Genomic DNA, 22,253 nt, shown 5'->3' on the forward strand with positions numbered 1-22,253 from the left:
GATGTTGTGATTTCAACAGCTTGTCACCCTACAGAAAACATCATTGCATCAGCTGCATTAGAAAATGACAAAACAATTAAACTCTGGAAGAGTGACTGTTAAGCCCTTTCGATATCATGTTAGAGACTGTATCAAGAAGAAGTAGATCCTATGAGGCAAGAAACTAAGATATTTGAGAATGGTTTCTTGGCCTAAAGGGAAATCCCCCTTTTTCTTCCCTGGAATGGGTAGCCTGGTGAGAAGAGGCAGCATCTGCCTTATTTGACATGTGGATCCTTTTCTTATTTTTTTGTTTTAAGGGGAAAAAAATTTGCTTGTATACTAGAAGGTCCCAAAAGACTTTGGTGATGCTTCTTGCCAACTCTCCTGATGCTGTCAAAGGAGGAGTTTCAATCTATAGTGTGTATAAATCGAGTCAGCAAAAAACCTGAATTTTTAATTTTTTATTACAGAAGGATAAATTTCATTTCATCATGAATTTTTCCTCAACTAAATGTTCTGTAATTTTTTAAAAGATATCACCCACTTCTAACTCTGTGACCAAATACAACCATGTAAGTTTTTGGCTTTCCGTCCCCCAGTTTCACTGACCTTATAGTGAAATATCTTTTAATCTTCTGTATAGTTTTACCTCTTGCTATGTATGTTTAATAGATGCTATTATATCACAAGTTGTCTACTTTCCCCCCAAAAAAACCCATTAACTCATGCTTGTAGAAGTTCGCAGCACATTTTGAAGTCTTTCTGGGGAAAAACAAAACAACACTCAAAACATTGTAAAATTTTTCAATGTAAAGATGATTTTGTATCTTTAAAGTTCATAGTATGGAACTGTTAATGGCATGACTGTATACTTCAGCCTCAATATTTTCCCATTTGTCACACTCTTGTTTACACATCTGACAGTACCATGTGCTGTAATAAAAAGGTGGGATTTTGTGTACATGTGTGGCAGCTGTGTTCTAATATGCAGTGTTTGTGTCTGTTTAGTTTCTTACATTCACAAATGTCAAAAAAAATTTTTTGACAAGAGATAATTGCCCTGGAGGTTTATTCAGTCTTCATTATCATCCTACATTTAAATGACACGTAGCCATAAACTTGTCTTTTAAGGGTATGTTTCAAGCTATATTTTGTACTTGTGAAATAATAAACAGGATATTACATCTCATTGGGATAGGAAAAGAAGCCGCACCTCCTATGTGAAAAGCAGTAGTATGTTATTGTTGAAATGGCTTCCACCGAAGGCCAAATTAGTGGTCATATGGAATAGAACACGACAGGCACAGCTACAATTAAATGCATGGTCTGTCTTGTCTTACTCAACCTGTCAGTGTTATTAGCCTGCTGACACTTTTCCTAAAACAGAAGTTTATTTAGATCTATTTGTTTTTCCCAATTAAAAAAAAAAGTTTAAAATAAGCTCCATTAAATATATCTTGAAGAGAAAATATGCTTATCAGTATGAAGTACCTAGGTTTCCTTGTTTGGGCACTTCTCTTGTATCAATACATTTAAGAGTGTGATAATTTTCAGGAAGGCTCAAAATAAGTCTAGACCTCTTATTTCTATGATAGAAACATATTTGGTACTCTGAATATTATAGCTTTTTTAATAAGTTTTTGTAGCCCAAGTTGGATTTTAACTTCCTTTACCTTTGTGAGACTGGAAATCTTAGTCATTCATATCAGAATGTCTGTATCAGAACTGGTTAATGATTTCCCCTATGAAGAGAATCTGAATTGGATGCTTATTTGAGTTTTAAAACTAAAGTAGAGAGAACAAGTTTTAAGAATTCGATTTTGTAGTGCTTATAGCAAACCATGACAATCTCCTGGTGGTCACTGAAATCTCTTTTGAACCCTAAGCGGGGGTGGGTGGGAAGGGCAGGTAGTGAGAGCCTTTTCAAACTGGATGAGTAGTTCAGGTTTTTGTTATTCAATGTCCTGCTTTCCACCTTATGTGAAACCTTAATGAGATGTATTATTCCATGGAATGCCACAAGCCATTTTATTGATATGCACCTCTATAGACAGTGTTAGTGTAATTGCATGCTGCTGAAAACTGGTCTTCATTTCCTGTAGGAAAAGTCAATGATCTGTTTCTGTTAAAAACTGCCAGAATGAAGCCATGAGCTCATTTGGAATTGGTGCTAAGACTACAAACTGTGACTTGATTGGATGAAATAGTTGTAGCCTCTCCTGTGGACCAGGCTCTCTGAATGTAGTGCTCGCTAATAACTGGGCGATGGAATTGACTGTAAAATACAACATTTTTCTAAAATATCTTCCAATAGTTGGCTGCATTTATTGAGTAGAACAATCATGAAAGGCACTTGGAAAAAGCTTCTGACAGTTTTCATTTTTGACTTGTATGTCTACATTCTACGCATACTGATATCAGCACACTTGTATTAGGTTGATTTATTCATTCATATAGACTTTTCCAGCCTAAGGGTTGGGAAAAAAATTGTATATAAGCCTAATACAAATGATTGAAATGCAAAAAAGAAAAAAAGTCTCAATTGTTTGTGAGTCAACTTTAACTCGAACCAAAACCATGTCAGTTTTGGTTCTCTTAGGTTTTATCTGAATTTTTTTCCCCCAAGTTTGCTCTCCTGCCATAAGTCACTCCTTGCAGGAACGAGGTGAGCTGTATGAATAGCTCCTATCATTGCATATAGTTTATTTTTTCTACATTTGACTTCTTGTAGATTTATGTAAAAGCACATGCTTTTTTTTTTTTTTTTAAATAAAGATTTCCATGTCTACAATGTGTCATAAATTGATCAGTTTCTTAACATACGAAACTCCCAATTGTATTTGGTCTGTTTCCATATTTGTAACAATGTGTTTCTTCTATTTTTTATTTGTGTCCTGGTTGAAATGTGCAATTCAAAATTTACAGGAGGTAATAGGAACTGTTGAGTAGGATTAAGTGGAAGTCAAATCAGTAACCATTTAAGTGTCTACTATGTATCAGGCACTGTGCTAAATAGTGGGAATACAAAAAAGAGTAAGCAATAATACCTGTTTTTAAGGAATACTTAGCACCCTCAGGACAATTTGGCTTTATAGCTTGTTGGAGGTAGGAATTAAGTCAGGCCTGAGTTTGATTCCTGGTGCTATTATTAATCAGGACTTCTGAACTTCTGTTTCCCTCTCCACTATGAAAAGACTGCCCATTTCACAAGTCACTAGGTTCAAGATGGGCGGTAAATTATTGTACCTAGTTTATTTTATCTAGTTTTCAACTACAATGTGAACTTTTTAAAAAATGAAAATTACTGTTTTTATAGTTTTTATTCTTGAGAAAGAGTAGGAGGAAAATCTATCTTTTTTTTTTTTTTTTTTTTTTTGCAGGGGACAATCAAATAGCATATCTTAGAGCTACTTCAATAGGAAAATCCATTTGGGTTTAGAAAAATTTGACTGGTTTCATAGAATGTCTCTTCAAATTGAAGTGCATTTACAAGTAATATTGGTAATTTTTTCTTAGATTACCTTTATGTCCTAACCCCAATTTTAAATTGGGTCAAATGCCCATGTCCAAGAACCATTTCCTTATTTTCTTCTACTCTATATTCTCACCTCCTCCAGTTGAAAGTAATAATTCCTTCCTCTGAATTGATCTCATATTTCGTTTTGCATTAATTTGTGTCTGTGGCTCAGTTCCCTTCTTAGAGCTTTTTGCATTGTGCCCAATACATAGGCAATTTAATTTGAATTTAACAAAGATTTAAGTCAGGAAGTTCTTCCAGAGTTCAAATCTGATTTCAAACACTATATGACTCGGGGCAAGTTATTTAACTGATAGTTCCTCTTCTGTAAAATGAGTTGGAGAAGAAAATGGCAAACCATTTTTGTGAAGAAAACCCCAAATGGGATCACACACAAGTGAAATGACAGAACAACAGGCTCTGCTTACCTTTTGGTAGGCTGTGAGAAATTACAAAGCTAGAAAATGATAATGCTTATTCTTAAGGAACTGTCAATACTTGAAGTGGACATTGGGGAATAATGCCCATGGTTAGAATTTAAGTGAATGTGAACATTCAAACAGTGGCTTTAAATTTCATCAGGTGGTGATAATTTTTATTTTGGGAGAATTGAGAAAGACCTCAGAAGATGTTTAATTTTATTAAGTGTTAAGCTTTGGAGCAGCCTGGATGTTTATTTAGGTGAAAGATTCAGAGATTTCTGTGCAGAACCTGGCACAGGGGTCAGGAAATAAATAGTTCAGTTTGACTAGAACTTAGTATCTTCAAAGGCAGTGGCTTAGTAGAGTAACAACTAGCCAAGGAGCCTAATGTATTAACCTTAGGCTTTCATTAATAGTCATTGGGGAAGTGAACATCAAAAGAAAGCAGAATAGAGTTTAATGTAGAAGTATGTTCAATTCATCAAGAAAACAGATAGGAACAGAAAGAGGAGAAAAGGGAATGTAAAAGAGACTGCAGTTATAAGCAAAACAGTATCTAAACTTGGAAAGGACATAGTGAAGAAAAAGTTGAAGGGGGAAGAAAAAGGACAGTAATAACTTGAAGTAAAGAGAGTATAGAGATAGAATGGGAAGCAATAGTTAATTGCCCTAACTAAATTGGGATTGACTTACTCATAAAAGGGAAAGAGGATACTAGTAGAATTGATTAAAAAGCAAAATGCATAATAATATGTTTACAACAAACACTTCAATGTAAAGCTGAAAACATTCAGCTGAGTAGGAGCTAACTGTATTATGCCTCAGTTGAATGTTAAAAAAAAAAAGGGGGAGAGGTAGCCATTATGATTTCAGATAAGGGGACTGCAAAAATTGACATAGTTATAAGGCAGAAATTACATTTTTGCTGAGAGGTAACAATGAATTTATTAAAATACTTATTAACTCAGTGACATAGTTTTCACATGTTTAAAGGAAAAACTAAATTAGTTATGATGTTGAATAAACTATTAAGGGGGAGACCTCAATTTATCCCTATCAACTAAAAATAAATAAGGAAGATAAGGAGCTGAAGAGACATTTAGAAAAATTAGATATGATAGACTTCTAGCAATTACTGAATGGAAACAAAAAAGTTTATATATTTGAAAACATCTTACTAAGACTGTGTCTTTGAACACAAAATCTTCACAAATCCAGAAAAGGTGAAGTAGCATACAAATCTCTTATTGATCACATATGATAGAAATTATATTAAATTAATGCTTACTGAAAAAAGAACTAAAAATCAAGTGAAGACTGAGTCCCAAAGAAATCGTGGGTTAAAGAGCACTTAATAGAAATGATAAATGATTTCATTAAAGATATTGACTTTAAAAAAAAATAGCTAAAGCAGTTCTTAGAGGAAGTTTTGTTGATAGGAAAATGTATTAAATGCTTATTAATAATTAAAAAAAAAAAACCAGGTAGCAAATTGGGAATGTAACTAAAATACCAGAAAACAAATAAAATTTCTAAACCCCAATTAAGCACTAAAATAGAAATCCTGAAAATTAAAGAAATTAACAAAATTGAAAACAGAAAAACTTCATTGAATTAATAAAATTAGAATTCTTCGATGGGAACACAACAATAAAATTTATAAACCATTAATTAATTTGATTAAAAAGCAGAAAGAAAAAAAACCAAGTTACCAGTTTCAAAAAAATTCATAACAAATGAAAAAATTAAGTGTGTTATTAGAATCTACTTTGCCCAATTACATACCAATGAAATCAACAGATTAAATGTTTACAAAAATATAAAATACCCTAATTAATAAGAAAAAGAAAGTTTATACAATCTAATCTTCAGAGGAAGAAACTTCAAAAGAAAAAGACAGCAGGAAAAACGAAGTACAAAATCCACCTCTGTTTTTGGTTTTTAATTAGGAAATAGGAATAAATATATCTTTCCCTTAAAATGATAAATAGACTTTATTTAAAATCAAGAACTATCAGTTTATATAATGGAGATGAAATAGAATTTTTTTCCAATACAAAGGAGAAACAAAGGTATTTTTTGTTAGTACTTCTACTTGGAAGTACTTAGAATACAGAGAATAGAAAAAGAAATTTAGAGAGAAATTTAGGGAAACGAAACTTTTTTTTTTTTTTTTTTTTTTTGCAGATATGGTGTACTTATCCCTAAAGAGTCAATTAAAAAATTAATTGAAACAGTAACATCAGTATACATGTGATACATAAAGTAAATCCACATGACATTATTAGCATGTATTTCTTTATGTTAAAAAATTAGAGTTTGATCAGTGGAACAGATTAGTTATACAATTTATGGAAAGCAATGTAGTTAGTATCCTAGTAGTTGATGAACAAAACTGTCCAACTACTGGAATAAAATCAGTTGACCAAATTTGAAAAAAATTGCTGAGAATATTGGATAGTAGTATAGAAGAATTTGAACTTGGATCAATACTTTACACTTTATATACCATGATAAATTCCAACTGAGTACATGCTCTAGGTATAATATGTCACATCATAAATAAATTAAGAAATGTCTGAGAGGAGATGGACGGGCAGGGAAACCTGTAGATAAGGGAAAAATTCATGACCAAATAATAGAGGGGATAACATAAGAAAAATAGATAATTTCAATTACATAAACTTCAGAAGTTTTTGCATAAACAATTCAATAATGCCAAGAATAAAATAGAAACAATCAGCGGGAAAATCTTTGCCACAATTTTTTCTGTTGAAAGTTTCATTTCCAAGATAAATAAAGGACTGATTGAAAAGTCTGAGGGAGGTGGCAAGCAATTTTCCAATTGATGAATGGTCTATGGAGTTCTCAAGGGAAGAAATTCAGGTTATCTAAATCTATAAGAAAAAAAATACTTCAAATCATTACTGGTTAATAGGTGCGAGGTGGTGCAGTGGATAGAATACTGGGCCTGGTGTCATAAATTCAGACCATGAAGTTATAACTTCAGATCCAGCCTTGGACATTGACTCTATACAAACCCACTTGACCTCTTTGTCTTATCTGTCAAATAAGGACAATAATGACATCTCCTTCCTAAGGCTGTTGTGAGTGTCAAATGAAATATTTAGAACTTTGCAAACCTTAAAGCATTATATAAAGCTGGCTATGATTATTATTAGAGTAATGCAAATTAAGATAATTCTGAAATTCTAGCTCATGTCCATCAGAGTGGCAAAGATGACAAAAAAGAAAAATAATAAATATTCGAGGGATTGTGAGAAAAACGGGCACATTGATATATTGTTGATGAATTTTTAAATGGGTTACAACTGTTCTGGAAAGCAATTTGGAACGATACACAAAATTTAATAAAAACTTGTGTTCTTTTCTCAGCTATACTATTGCTAGGCTTGTACACAAAAGAGAAAAAATGGGAAAAGGTCCTACATGCACAAAAATATTTATAAGCAACTTTTTGTGGGAGCAAAAACTGGATATTAAGGGGATGGCTTTGTATTTGAGGAATACCTGAATAAACTGGAATATGTGAATGTGATAGATACTATTGTGCTATAAGAAATAAAAAAGATGATTTCAGAAGGACATGGAAAGAATTATATAAACTGATTTGACAAAAAATAAGCAGATCTAGAAGAACAATTTAATAAAACCATAAAAGCATAAAATTTTGAAGACATAAAATGAAGAATGAAATGAGCAGAACTTGGAGAGCTATGTATCCAATGACAACACTGTAAATCAAACAGCTTTGAAAGTTGTAAGAACTGTGGTCAATAGAATGATCATTTATGATTCCAGAAGATTGACCATGAAACGTACTATCCATGACAGGTGGTTGATAGAGGGTATAGAATGAAGCATTTGTATTTTTTTTGCATGTGACCATTGATGGAATTTGTTTTGCTTTACCATGCATAAGGAATTTGTTTTTCTTTTTCCCCTTAAACCCCACTTTGGGATGGGCAGTAGTATAGGAGAGCAAGTAAAAAAAAGAGAGTCCTCTTAATTTTGTTTTTGTTGCTTAATGGGGCAGGAGGTGAGTAAATGTTAGGTATGGAATGTTTTATGTACTTTCAGATGAAGTCCCTATCATTAATTTTATTTAATGGTTTTAATTTGTTGTAAGAGATCTCCAGGAATAGAGGTAATCTGTAAGTATTTGCTACATAAAAACGAGACTCTTCAATAATAATAATAAAATAGGATCATGATGCCTAGGCTAAGATCAGTAATAAACAGTTTAATTCTTTGCTAGAATTAAAGTATGACTGAAGTATTCATTTCAGTTCAGAGTATCATATTTTACAAGAACCTGAACCAATTTAGGTGTTTCTAGAAAAGGGTAGAGGCACTGAAGGTCGTCAGTTCGTTCGTTTGTTAAGTATTAAGTAGTAATCAATTCATAAGCATTTATTAAGCATGGACAACATGCTAGGCCCCATGCTTGATGCTAGGAATACAAAGGCAAAAAAAAATTGTTTCTTCTTTCAAGGAAATGATATATATAATAATATTCAAACTAGTTAACAAATATTGGGATATTTGGTGGGAGTAGGCACAAACAATAAGGCAAGCAGGTTTCATATAATAAGTAGTCTTTGAGCTAAGCTTTAAAAGAACCTGTGAATTCCAAGAGGCAGAGATGAAAAGGGATTGCATTGTAGGCATGAAGGGCAACTTGTGCAGAGCAGGGATGGAAGATGAAATATTGTATGGGAGTCACAACAAAGCTAGTTTGACTGGACCCTAGAGTTTTTAAACAAACTTGGGCAAGAAGATTGGGATATGCTTGTAAAAGTCTTTAAATGCCAAACAGAGGAACTTGTATTTAATTCTAGAGATAATAGATGAATGAAAAGTCTGAAAGACACTTTCTGTGTAATTAATAATCAACTTATTAATAAGCTTAGTAAATAAGTTTATGGTCCTATGGTCTCTTAGTAATCAAAGACAAACTTTTGCGATCATTGGATGCTTAAGTTCCTTTGGAAAAGTGGATGTTTCTGACTGGTGGAGATCATCTCTGATTGGTGAACAGTCTGGCTGAGAATGTGGCCAGCTTAGCTGCCTCTTGCTATCTGGACAAAAGATTCCGTCTCTACCCAGACCACTTAAGTTGAATTGTTGGGGGAAGGGAGAGAAGTCTTGGATGTAAGCCTACTGCTTTTTATCTCTGTACGTTTTAACCAGAAGTAAACTCACCCATTTGGATGGGATCAGTGCAAGACTTAAGAGAATGTTCCAGGAGAGTTGGACCAATTTTATCTCTAGCTCTGTTCTTTAGAGACTGTCTGACCTTCAAGAACTGGTCCTTGTATAAGGAAGTAAAAAGAGAAAAAATTCTGCTAATAACATCTACTAATAATTGCTGATTAATAATAGAAAAAAAAATCACTTCTCTCAATAGGGAGCCACTGGAGTTTATTGAGCAGTGATGTGACATAGGCAGATCTATGCTTTGGGAATAACCAAAAGCCAAAGCTTTAGGAGTTTTGGCAAAGGAGTCATCTTTTATTTTAGGGATAAGGTCATGATGAGAATCTTGCTTGTGGTCTTTAAACAGATTGCAAAAGCAAAGACACTCATTACAGATAGAGAGGAGTATGAAGATGTCTTAATGAAGCAATCAGGTTCTTCAGTATTTATGAAGACTGAAGTCCCTGTAATAAGTGGAGTAATTGGAACTTGGTAGTAACAAGTATGGGACAGCGGTGGTGAGAAAAGCATTTTACATTTGGCTTATCTCCCCCATGTCATCTTGGTCCATATGTACCCCAAATCCACTATGAATAGTTTCAGTCATATAGAAAAACTCTTAAAAGTGTTTTTACCATAAAATAAAAATTTTAAAAAGTAAATACAAAAATAATATACATAAGTAAACACAAAAACTATAAAAAAATACTTCCAGCACGTATGGAGTGAGATGGGATGGATACTAACAACTGGAAGAAAGGGTAGCAGGATAGGATAGGATCCAGGAATGGCTAACCAAGTGAAGAAAAATTGGGAGGCTTATTCTAGCTGTCATCGAATATTTTCAAAGGTTGTCATGTGAACAGAGGTGGATCATTAGACACAGGTCTACTTGGTTCCAGAGAGTATAATTAGGGAGCTACAGAAAGCTAGAATTTTGGCTGGCTGTAAGTAGAGTTGTCCCTGGAAGCATGTTTTGCCTCAAAAGGTGACAGGTTGTCAGTTATTCAGGGTCTTCCTGTTTGTCCTTTGTCCTTAAAGAGGACTATGACATCAGGGAGGGGATGCCATGACAGGCAGGTGAGTTGGATTGAAGTGAGGGAGGCTGACCAAGAGTACCTGCCTCACTTCCCCCCCAGAGCCCTCTGAGTCCAAGGGCCAGATAAAGATCAGGAGGACTGGAGGTGACCCTGGATGCAGAGGGAGACTTTGGCCTTTTTAAGCTAAGGTCTTTAACAGGTCTGTTTGAGGCAGTGCCCAATCAGAACCTTTCAGTTTTCCAAGAAAGCCTGATGACTGCTTGTCAAGCAGGCTATAGGATAAGCTCTGAGGTCCTTTGGACTCCTGAGATTCTGTGCTTCTCTATGTGTATAAAGTAGTTAGAGAGATAAAACTAACTAGAGTTAAAGCCAGGTTGTGGAGAGATTTGAATGCCAAGGTAAAGAATTTGCTAAACCACTACCCTGCTGGAGCTAGGAAATGATGTTGCCATCTTGAAAAGAAATTTAGAATCATGTCTAAAAAGTTCCTTGATTGCATTTGGACTCATATATGTTACTAATTAGTATTACACCTCAAAAAAATTAAAGAAAAAGAAAAGGGACCTGGATGACTAAGCATTGTAACAGCTTTTTGTGGTAGCCCAAAATTGGGAAATGAAGTATCTTCCTAAGGAGAGAAGATGACTAAACAAATTGTGGCATACAGATGCAGTAGCATATTTTTTTATTTTTTGGGAGGGGTCAAGATAATAAGGGTTAAATAGGTTGCTCAGGAGCCCCAGGGTTACACAGCCAGTAAGTATCAAGTGTCTGAGGCCCTTATGACTCTAGGCCAGTGTTCTATCTACTGGGCCACCTAGCTACCCCAACTGACCTTAAAAAAAAACAATGAAATGAAGAGTTTCAGAGGATACTGAGAAGACTGCTGTGAATTAATACAGAGTAAAGTGAGCAAAACTAGGAGAACCATTTATAGAATGATCATGTGATAGAAAAATAAACAATTTTGAAAGACTTTTGAACTCTGGTCAACATGAGTTTTTAAAAAATGAAACTAAAACTCTCCACTCACTTCTTATCATGAAAAAAAAAAATGATGAATTTTAATGTATTTCTTTTTGTTTGTATTTTTATTCTCATTGCTTCATACAATACCTGACACGTACTAAGTACTTAATAAATTCTACCTCTTTATCTATGTAAAGTATTCTAAGAAGAATATGGCCAATGTGTGTTTTTGGATATGGTCAATGTGTGAATTTGGTTTTCTAGAATAAGTATTGAAGATTTTATTTTCTGTTTCTTTATGTATATGTGCATGCACGTTCATTAAAGTAATGAAAAAATAATGATTGCAGCAAAAAAAGAAAATAAAATTGAGTGAAACATATTTAATAAATAAAACAAAGGTAGACTTGGGAAAATACACTATTTGTTAAAAATCCACTTGATATCATTGTGATATTTTGATGTTTGTTAAGTTCAGAATAAAAATTAAATAATATTAAAAAAAAAAAAAAAGAATTTGCCAAATGTTCAGTTAATATTTAGTAGATGCTTTGCCTCAGCTTACTCAGGGGGGTAGGGGAAAGTGCCAGAGGTAAAATCCATGACATCAGACTACTGATATAGATTTCACTGTCCCACTGTCCTTTCTGCTTCTGTTGTGTGAGTACTTAAAAGGTCAAATTGTCTTGAGCTGGCAAAGCCCCTAGAATCTGGATCCCAACATAACAATATACTAATATTTATATAACACTTTAAGATTTGTAAAGAGCTTTCTTTTTTCCTAATAAATTTATTTTTAATATTACTTTATGAATCTTGCTGGGAGAGAAAAATTGGAGCAAAAGGAAAAAACCACGGGAGAGATAAAAAACCAAAAAAGAAGTGAATATAGCATGTGTTAATTTGCATTCAGTCTCCTTAGATCTTTTTCTGGATGCAGATGGCATTTTCTGTCCAAAGTCTATTGGGATTGTTTTGGATCGCTGAACCACTGAGAAGAACCAGGTCTTTCTATATATTCCTGCTTCTGTTTGTTTCAGTTCATGTAAATCATGTTTAGCATCAATTCATGTAAATCTTTCCAGGCCTTTCTAAAATCAGCCTGTTCATCATTTTTTGTAGAATAATAATATTCCATTATCTTAATATATCAATCACAACTTATTCAACCATTCCCCAACTGATGGGCATCTACTCATTTTCCAATTCTTTGCCACCACAGAAAGGGCTGCTACAAACATTTCTGCTCATGAGGGCTTTAAGATTTCCTTTGGATACAGACCAAGTAATGGCACTGTTGGGTCAAAGGGTATGCACCGTTTGATAGCCCTTTGGGCATAGCTCCAGATTGCTCTCCAGAACGGTTGGATTATTTCACAACTCCTCCAACAAAGCATCAGTGTTCGTTTCCCCCCATCCCCTCCAATACTTGTCATTATCTTTTCCTGTCATTTTAGCCAATCTGAAAGGTGTGAGGTGGAACCTCAGAATTGTTTTAATTTACATTTCTCTAAACATTTTTTCATAAAGCAATAGATGACTTTAATTTCTTCATCTGAAAATAGTTCATGTCCACAAAGAGCTTTCTTTATCTCTGCTTTCTCATTTGTTCCCCGCAACAGTCCCTTAAACTAAGTCCTGTCTCCATTTCACAGAGGAATAAACTGAGGGTAGGTGAAATGACTTTCCCCTACAGTGTCTAAGGCAGGATTCGAACTATCTCCTTGACTCCAGCTGTAGGTAGCCCTCAGCACACCATCATTTAAAGGGAGGGGAGGATTTTTTGGTTTTTGCTTAACAACCGAAAAAATTTCCTAACGATTGGAATTACCCCTGAAAAGGAACTTGGATTGCCTTGGGCACTAGATTCCTCATTTACAGGCGGAGGATACTGAATAGGAGACTTCCGTTCAGATGCAAATTTCATTGATACAAATTGAAATAGACAAAACATCCAAGGGCGGGAAAAAAACATGGTTAGATGCCACAGAGTAGGTGGCAATGCCTTAACCGTATATGTGTTGTAAAGGCCACTAGGACCTCTTCCATCCTTATCAAGGGGAGTGCTAACCTTCTCTCCTTTCATACAACACGAACACAGGGCCACGCACTGTGTTATATAAAGTACCAAAATGGAGGTTACTTTTAGATTATGGCGAACAAATTTTTTCCACTTTAAAAATGTTATTATGGAAAATTTTTAATACATAATTCGCATTATTCCATAAATAAAATTAAAACTGGTTTCTTTGAACGGTCTTATAGAAAAATAAAACTTAATTTGAGTCTATAATTTATGTAAATAACTGTCCAATCACAGGCAAGTTTAAAAAAAACGGAGTCAACGAAAATGCTGAAACTACAACAAGAATCACAATGAATATAAATATATACTATTAATCGTTAAAAAACAAGAATGGCTTTAAAAAGGACCTATGTTACGAATATATTGTATATAATTGTTAAAATATTAGATTTATACTGAAATGGAAAATGAGTTGGGACGAATCTGCGAATACGAATTATTAGCAAGTTAACTTCCTCTGATACGCGTTCTGTGCTTAGTGCCGGTTACTAGCACAGAATAAATGCTTGTGTTCCCGAGGGTGGACGCCCGGGGGCGCTTGAGGTCACTAGTTAGAGTCCCGTAGTACTTCAAGGCTCGCCCAAAGCTTTTGCATGTATTATCTCTTTTGCGCAACCGCGCTGTGTGATAGAGAGTAAAAACGTTATCCTCTTTTACAGACAAGGAAACTGAGGCTCCCCTTGTCCCTTCACCACCTGACCTAGTCACTTTCCAGGGGCTGCAACAATTGCAAAAGTTAACAGATCCTAAAAGGAAAACTGTAACTCAGTTAAACGCAATGATTTTATTTGAGATGCGCCTAAGAGAAGGCTGCTCAGGGGCCATGTGTTCTGGCTAGACTTGGAAGCTAGTTAGATGCCCTTTATAATTAATTGCACATCATTATTCTCCGGGGGCTTTGATCCTTCATTATAATAATTATTTACTTGTGTTAATTTATTATTAAAGAAATAGTTCCATGGTCTCTAGAGAAGAATTTTCTGGCTTTAAAAATGTATGTGCTTATAAAAAGTCAGAGTGACATGAGAAAACACATTAACTGATGATACGAGATACTAGAATGATTTGCCATTTCCTTGTCCAGCGCATTTTACAGATAAGGAAACCGAGGCAAACAGGATTAATTAACAAAAGCCAGAATTCCAGTAATGTGATGGAAAGAACCATGCACATCTAGAGAGAAAATTATGGATTGTGGATCAAAGAATGATATTTTTACCTTTTGTTGTTGTTTGTTTTCTTTCCTGTGCTTTTTTTCCCCTTTTGATCTGATTTTTCTTGCATAGCAAGACGAATATGGAAATATGTTTAGAAGAATTGCGTACATTTAACCAATATTGAATTGCTTACCACTGTCTTGCACAGGATTTTGGGAGGGAAAGAGAAAATTTTGGAGCGCAAGGTTTTGCAGAGGTGAATGATAAAAACTACCTTTGCATTTATTCAGAAAAAATAAACTGTTATTTTAAAAAAGATACCACTCCCCCCCTCCAAATCCCAAGAGGCAGGAAAGCAATATACACAATACCACAACAAATGGAAAGTATCACAACAAAACAAGTTGCTAAATTAAAATGACCAAGCTTAGTCCCAAAGAAAAGGTATAAGAAGGTACTTCCCTTCCTTCTTTACAGAGGTGGAGGAGTATGGATGTGGAAAACTCCATAAAATGTGGGACTTATATAGTGTGTTAATGAATTTTACTGAATTTTTTTTCCTTTTTTTAAAATTTTTTTGTTATGGGGAGTGAAGAGGAGGAATATGTAAAAACAACTTTATTTTTGTTCAATAATTTTCAACTCTTTGTGATCCCATTTGAAATTTTCTTGGCAAAGATACTGGAATGATTCACCAGTTCCTTGTCCAGCTCATTTTACAGATAAGGAAACTGAGGCAAACAGGATTAAGTGATTTGTCCAGGGTCATATAATTTGTCAGTGTTTGAAGTTGATTTTGAACTCAGATTTTTTTCGATTCAAACCCAGTACTCTATCCACTATGCTACGTTGCTGCCATGATGTAAAAATAAAAGATATCAACCAATTTTCAAGTTAAAAAGTCAGATTGAAAATATGCAACTTTTATTTCAGTGGATTGATCCCTTAAATATGGATGTCCTCAGAGATTCAGTCTCAGGCCCTATTGTTTTTTCTCCCTTTTCTCTCTTCTTTGGTCATTTCATCATCTTCCATGGGTTCAATTGTTTCTATGAGAATGACCCACAAATCTATCTAGTCTTAATATCTTTCCAATACTGTGTCTCTAACTCTCTTTGAACTATCTCCATCTGGATTTCTTATTGTCATCCCAGACTCAGCATGCTTCAAATGGAACAAATTCATCATATTCCTCTTAAACGTGTCTCTCCTCTGTATTTCCCTATTTCTATCAAGGGGGCCTTCAACCTTTAAGCCCATGCCCTCAGTCCCATTTTTTATTTTCCTTTCCCTTATCTCCCATGTATAATTGGTCTTTAAAATTTGTCAATTCTGTTTCTAGAATGCCTTGTATTTATTTGTTTTCATGCTTCCATCCACTTCTGTGATTATTTTGGTACTTCAGTCTCTCTTCACCTGCTACACCACTGGAATAGCTTAATTGGTTTCTCTGCATCTGGCGTCTCTTCTACAATCTATGCTCCACATTGCTGCATAATATCCCTCAAACATAGGTCAGACTGTGTTATTGTCTTCCTCTTTCCAAAATGTAAACTCCTCAGCTTCAACTTAATTGAAGACCTTCAACCTACAAATGAGGAAACTAAGAGCCAGAAAGATTAACCGGTTTGTCCATGGTCACACAGGTGACAGACCTTGGGAATCTAGGCTTTGGATTCTTCTGAGTTCCAGAGAATCCAGGATCCAACCTCCAGATCCTATGTCCTCAAGTATAGCATTTACTCATTGTCCCATGTAACTTTCATTGTAGCTACATAGAATTTACTATGTGCGCTCTACTGGCACATACTTTGAGAGTTCAGCAGTGAAAGGGATGAGATAGAGGGACAATAGTTTGGATTAATGATATAATCAAGTGAAAGGTATGTGTTTTTAGAATGGAAGAGCTCTGGGAAGCCTGTAGATAAAGAATTATAATCAAGATGAGAAAAAGTGAATGATTAATGGGGCAAGATGGCATAAGGATACAAGTAGAGAGCAAGGAAAAGAGCCATCTCTTGACTGGAGGGAAGGAAAAGAAAATGGAAAATTATTTAGAGAAATTTTGAGGAATTTTAAGGGAGAAAAGGAAAATTCACCATATATGGCCTCATTTTTTTTTTTTTTTTTTTTTTTTTTTAGTAAAACAGGAGTCAAGTATGGTCCATCCATGTCTTTCTGTATACACTGTCTATCCCACCAGCTCTTTCTTCTATTCCTTTTAAGTTCTCTAACCATAACTCAATAAATACTGCCATTGCTATTAGAAAAGGGTATGTCAATTTCCCCCCCTCTAATTTCATGCACCAATCCTGTGCATTATAAACATTATAACTCACATTATAACATTATAAATCACAATAACTTTCCTTGGCTATCATTCCCCTTTATGTATTACCTTGCTCTCTTAGAGCTTCTTGGATGAAGGGGGACTATCTTCACTTTTATATGTATATATTTAGTTTTTAGCATAGTGCCTGCCACACAGTAATTGGTTAATAAATACATTTTTAAACATTAATTCATTTTGTGAAGAAGTGAGCATTTTATGTATGTGTGTATGTAGTAGGGGTATTGGGAATTGAGAAGATAAGAGCTATTTTACAATAGTTACTATAGAGAGTATGATTTTTAAAAAAAATCAGTCAAGGAAAAATAATAAAAGGATGTTGAATTTCCAGACTAGACTGATAATCATCAGTAAGGACATTGTTTAACTTTCTCCAGCAGCCTACTTTTTGTCTTTACTTTTATTGGGTTGCCATTATTTTAATTGTTTATGTTTCAATGGCATACTAAGAATCTGTTATGTACAATTCCATTTTATCAAAAGTGTATGATAAATTAAACATAGTACTTCAAATTGTCTTGTTTGTCTGTGTTTTCTCTTGTTCTCTCCTGGGGATTTTAAAAAATATTCCAATGGCCTTTCTCTTTCTTCTTGGGAACACGATTTCCAACTTCCTTCCCTTCTCTCAAGTCCTTGATGTCTTTATTTAAAAAAAGAAAAAAGAATACTTGAAATTAATAGGCATAGTAAAGCAAAATAAGCCCACAATTTCCCCTAAAATGTAATTATCACTTGTATCTCTACTTTTGGAAATAAGCAGACTCTGGAGTTGTGACCAGTCATTGCCCTGGTCAGAATTTTAAAGTCTTTTCTAGGAGCATTTTAGTAGAAAAAGTAGACTATAGGCAGGGATGGGAAGAAGGTGGGTAGTTTATTGTTGGGGTGGAAGATAACATGAAGGTTATGAACCTGACTGAATGGGAAGATGATGGTACCTTAAAAATAGCAAGAAAGAAGAGAAAATCTAGGAATAAAGATAATGAATTCTATTTTAGATATGTTGAATTAGGAATATCCCTGGGACAGTTGGTGATGCAGAATTGTAGTTCAGGAAAGAGACTGAGGTTGGATATTTACATTTGCATGCACCCATAGGAACTGATGAGATCACCAAAAGAAAAAATATAGAGGGAGAAGAGAATTGGGCACATGGCAGAGCCTTGGTGGATAGCTACAATTAGTAAATATGAATTGGATGAAGAACCAGCAAAGAAGACTAAGAAGGAATTACCTGACAGTAAGGAAGAAAGTCAAAAGACAACCAAGTCACAAACTTCTAGAAAGGAGAGAGTATTTATGAGGAGCTATTGATCAGTCTGGAATCAGAAAGACTCATATTCCTGAGTCCAAATCCAGCCTGACACTTATTAGCTGTGTGACTCTGGGCATGTTACTTTATTCTGTCTGCCTCAACTTCCTCATCTGAAAAATGAACTAGGGAAGGAAATAGCAAACGAGTCCAATAGCTTTGCTAAGAAAACTCCAAATGGGGTCACAGAAAATTGTACACGATCGAAACAATTCAACAAATTAATTAGCAACATCAAAGTCTGTAGAGAAATCAAAAGAATGAAGATTGAGAAAGGGCCATAAAGATTGAGAGAAGGCTAGTGTTCAATTGAACTTATGATCCTCGGGTTCAAGACAATAAAGGGGAAAAAGTGAGGGTAGAGTCAAGGTCATAGATTGTCTGGGAAGGGATATATTCAGGAAGTGGTCAAAATTCTTTGCAGAGAGTGAAGAGTAGATTTAGGAAACTGAAGCCAAAGGAAGATTAGGAGTTTTGGCATTCTGTTGTTAGGACTTTTCAAGCTTTGATTTTAGGTGATTTTATGATTGGAGATGAGCTCAAAAAGAGATTTAGCTTCAAGCCTGTTCTAATCTGAGATCCTCTCTAACCCTGGATATCTGAATGGTTTAAGGGAGAGGCTGAGTATTTAATAATAGAATGAATTGTTAATTATCCAGAAATCAATTCACCAGCAGCATCCCAGCCTTTTTGCTTTAGGGACGTTACTTAGAGGGGCATGGTAAATTCAATTTTGCAGCTGACTTAAAAAAAAATTCTCTTGGGCTTGGTGTTTCTAATTATACACACTGCTCATGTATCCTTGCCACATTTTGTGTGAACGGCTGTTGGCCAAATATGCAGCAGTCAGCCTCCTTTCTGGTCCAAAACAGACCCATTAAGTTAAGGAGAGGAAACCTTTCATCTCTTAATAATCACATTCTATGTAGGAATTCATTTGATCTAATTTCCTGCCTTTCCTCCTCCAACTTGTGGCTTGCTAGTTTGGCGGCTAGTTGTGCAGTTAGATGATTATTTTAAAAGCCGGTTGTGACATTGTATATCCCTGCGGGTGGCTCAATGATTTAAAGAAATTGTTTATACTATTAGGCACTTATTTTTCAGCTCTGAATTGAATGCAGACAATGATCAATTAGAAGGAACACTAGACTGGGCATTGGGAGGACTAAGCTTTTCTTTTGACTGGTGTTGACTCATGGTGTGACCTTACGCAAATCCCTTTATGTGGGTTTACAATTAAAGGACTCGGCCTGGATCCTGGCTCTGCCACTGAGCTTTTGAGTGCCAAGGATTCTGGGCAAATCACTTAAGTTCTTTGAGCCTCAGTTGTTCATCTGTAAGGGGGGAGGGGCAGGGAACACTAGCCACTAATCTGATGTCATTTTTACCTCCCTATTCACTTCAGCATCAAATATAAAATCCTTCATCTGACTTTAAAAGTTCTTTATAACCTGACTGCCTTTTATCTTTCTTGTCTTCTTACACCTTTCTTACTCCCACAAAGTGTGCAATGATTTGACCTCCTGGCTATTCTTCTCACCAGACCCTCCATCTACCGACTTAAAACTTTGAAGAAACAGAGACAGAGACAGAGACATAGAGAGAGACAGAGAGACAGAGACAGAGAATGGAAGGGGGTGGATGGGGGGATGGAGGGGAGAGAGAGAGAGAGAGAGAGACAGAGACAGGGACAGAGAGAGACAAAGAGAGAGACAGAGACAGAGAGAGACAGAGAGAGACAGACAGAGAGACAGACAGAGAGACAGAGAAGGAGGAGGAGAAGGAAAAGGAAGAGGAGGAGGAGAAGGAGAAGGAGAAGGGGAGGGAGATGGAGATGGAGATGGAGGGGGAAGAAGAGGAGGAGGAGGAGGAGGAGAAGGAGGAGGAGGAGGAGGGGGAGGGGGAGGGGAGGGAGTGGGAGAAACAGAGACAAAGAGATTTTCATTGGCTATTCCCTTTCCCTGAATACTCTCTCTCCTCATCTTCCTCTAACTTCCCTGGCTTCCTTCAAGTCTCAGCAGACATTCAACTTTCTACAAAAAATCTTTCCCAGTCCTTAAACTTAATGCCTTCCCTCTGAGACTAATGCCTCTTTATTCTGCGTATACTATTCTTTTTGTATGTTGCATATTGTCTTCTCCATTAGACTGTGAGATCCTTAAAATCAGGACCCACTTTCTGTCTTTCTTTGTATTTCAGAGCATGGTATGGTAACTGACACATAGTAGTTGCTTAATAAATGCTAGTAAACTAACTGACAGCTAATTCCAAGATCTCTCTAGATGTTTCAGAGTCCCTTTATTCCTTCAAGACCTATCTCAATCACTACTTTTTTACATGGAAACTTTTCTTTTCCGTCAAATGTTACTGCCCTTTCTCCTTAAACTACATATCTATATATATTCATATATCATGCTGTCTTATGAGATTGAATGCAAACAGCTTCAGAGTAGGGACTGTGTTTGTCTTTGTATGCCCAGGTTCTAGCAAAATGCCTGATATATAGCAGGTATTTTAAAAATGCTTGTTGACTGGAAAGACTTACAGGAACTGATACAAAGTAAAGTGAGAAGAACCAGATGTGTCCACAGTAATAGCAATATTGTAATGCCGAAGAAACTGAGCAAGACAGAGATTAGAGACCAATTCAATAATTTATTAAATGGAGAGAAATACTGGGACCAATGGATCCCAGGGCTAGATGAGACTGTCATCTCAAAAAGTCTAGCCCCAAGTATCGGGACAGCAAGCCTTTTATGGAATAACAAGAACAATGACAGAATGGAGGGACCTAGATGGGGATAACCTGATAGAGAGAGGTTACTGATATTCTAATGACATTAAGGAATGCCTATAAAACCTTTATCTCAACCATTAAGAGGAGACGGTCATAACCTAAGGCAGAATTACGAAATAGGACAATTGGAGGAACTGGTCACCCCATTAAAAAGGAACTTTGGCATAACAACATTATAGATGATGAATTGTGAATGACTTAGCTATTCTCAACAATGCAATGATCTAAGACAATCCTGAGGGACTTATGATGAAAAATGCTATCCTCCTTCAAAAGAAAGAATTGGTGGAGTCTGAATGCAAGTCAAAGCATCTTTTTAAAACTTTATTTTTCTTGGGGGGTTTTTTTGGTCACTGTTTTCTTTCATAACATGACTAATGTGGAAATATATTTTGCATGACTACACACGTTTAACCTTTATCAAATTGCTTGCTGTGTCAGAGAGAGAATTTGGAGCTCAAAATTTTAAAAAATGAATGTTAAAAATTGTTTTTACATGTAATTGGAAAAAATAAAATATTCAAAAGAGGGAATTACTGCTTAATCGAATGATTAGACCTTGTTTTTCTCTGTTATACAAGAAGTTATGGTGATTATGGGAATCGAATCTATGATAACTATCTCCAGTTTTGCAAGCTATGTAACATGTTATAAAGAGCATGGTTCTGGAGTCAGAGGACTTTATTGGCTTAGGCAAGTCATTTAACTTTCCTCGGCCTCAGTTTTCTTTTTTGATTTGGCCAGATTGCTTCTTTGGTCCCTTCCAGCTTTAGATATGTGCTTCTCCAACTTTTTATTAAATATAACCACATGTATTCTCTATTTCACAAATATAATCTTTCCTCTTCCTTTGTAATCTATCCTCCCTATGAGTTTTGCTATCAACTTTTTGCCAAGGACAACCAATTTTATTAGTCATGTTTTTAGACTTACCTAATGTTGCTCTCCTTTCTATATTCCATTTCAAAGAAAATTGGGCTACTCTTAATTTTCCAGTCTTATCTTATTGCCTCTTTCTTCCATGCCTTGGATTTCTCCATGCTAGAAATGAACATCTTCCACTGGTGTCAACTTATCTCATCTTCATTTGTTAAAGCCTTTCTCTTTCTTTAAGACCCAACTCAAGGATCACCTCCTTCAAGAAATCTTCCCTGATATTCTTAACTTCCTACCTTTGCTTCCATGATATCCATTTCTCTCTTACTGGAGTTCTAATAGTACTTTGTCTGAACCTATCTTTCAAGGTTGTATTATGTATAAGAAGACAAGATCTTGTCCAAGCTTGAGAGTCAAAGACTTTGTTGTCTGCTAATATGCATAATGAAGGCAGGAATGTGGACCAGAAGGATGGAGGCCAAGAAGTGTGTCTTCATGGCTTAATTTTGGATCTTGCTCAATTACGTT

General features: G+C 35.3%; 1 protein-coding gene and 1 non-coding gene across 6 annotated transcripts in view; one reads left to right on the plus strand and one right to left on the minus strand.

Moving 5' to 3' along the window:
• The window catches only part of WDR5 (WD repeat domain 5), a 90,120-nt gene that overhangs the window by 62,079 nt on the left and 5,788 nt on the right, over nt 1-22,253 (plus strand). Inside the window, exon 17 of one of the 5 annotated variants that reach the window (XM_031949452.1) lies at nt 2-943. The exons of the other annotated variants lie outside the window; for them this stretch is intronic. Coding sequence (XP_031805312.1) covers nt 2-102 — 101 coding nt within the window. The 3' untranslated portion in view covers nt 103-943. Of the gene's footprint in view, nt 1; nt 944-22,253 lie in introns of those variants that run through there. 5 annotated transcript variants of the gene reach the window in all.
• Nucleotides 13,116-13,243, minus strand: LOC111718559. Its single transcript, XR_002769085.1, has one exon. It is a non-coding gene; the product is annotated as a U6atac minor spliceosomal RNA (small nuclear RNA).

The sequence above is a fragment of the Sarcophilus harrisii genome, chromosome 2 (assembly GCF_902635505.1).
Source record: "Sarcophilus harrisii chromosome 2, mSarHar1.11, whole genome shotgun sequence".
In the NCBI taxonomy this organism is placed as follows: Eukaryota; Metazoa; Chordata; class Mammalia; order Dasyuromorphia; family Dasyuridae; genus Sarcophilus; species Sarcophilus harrisii.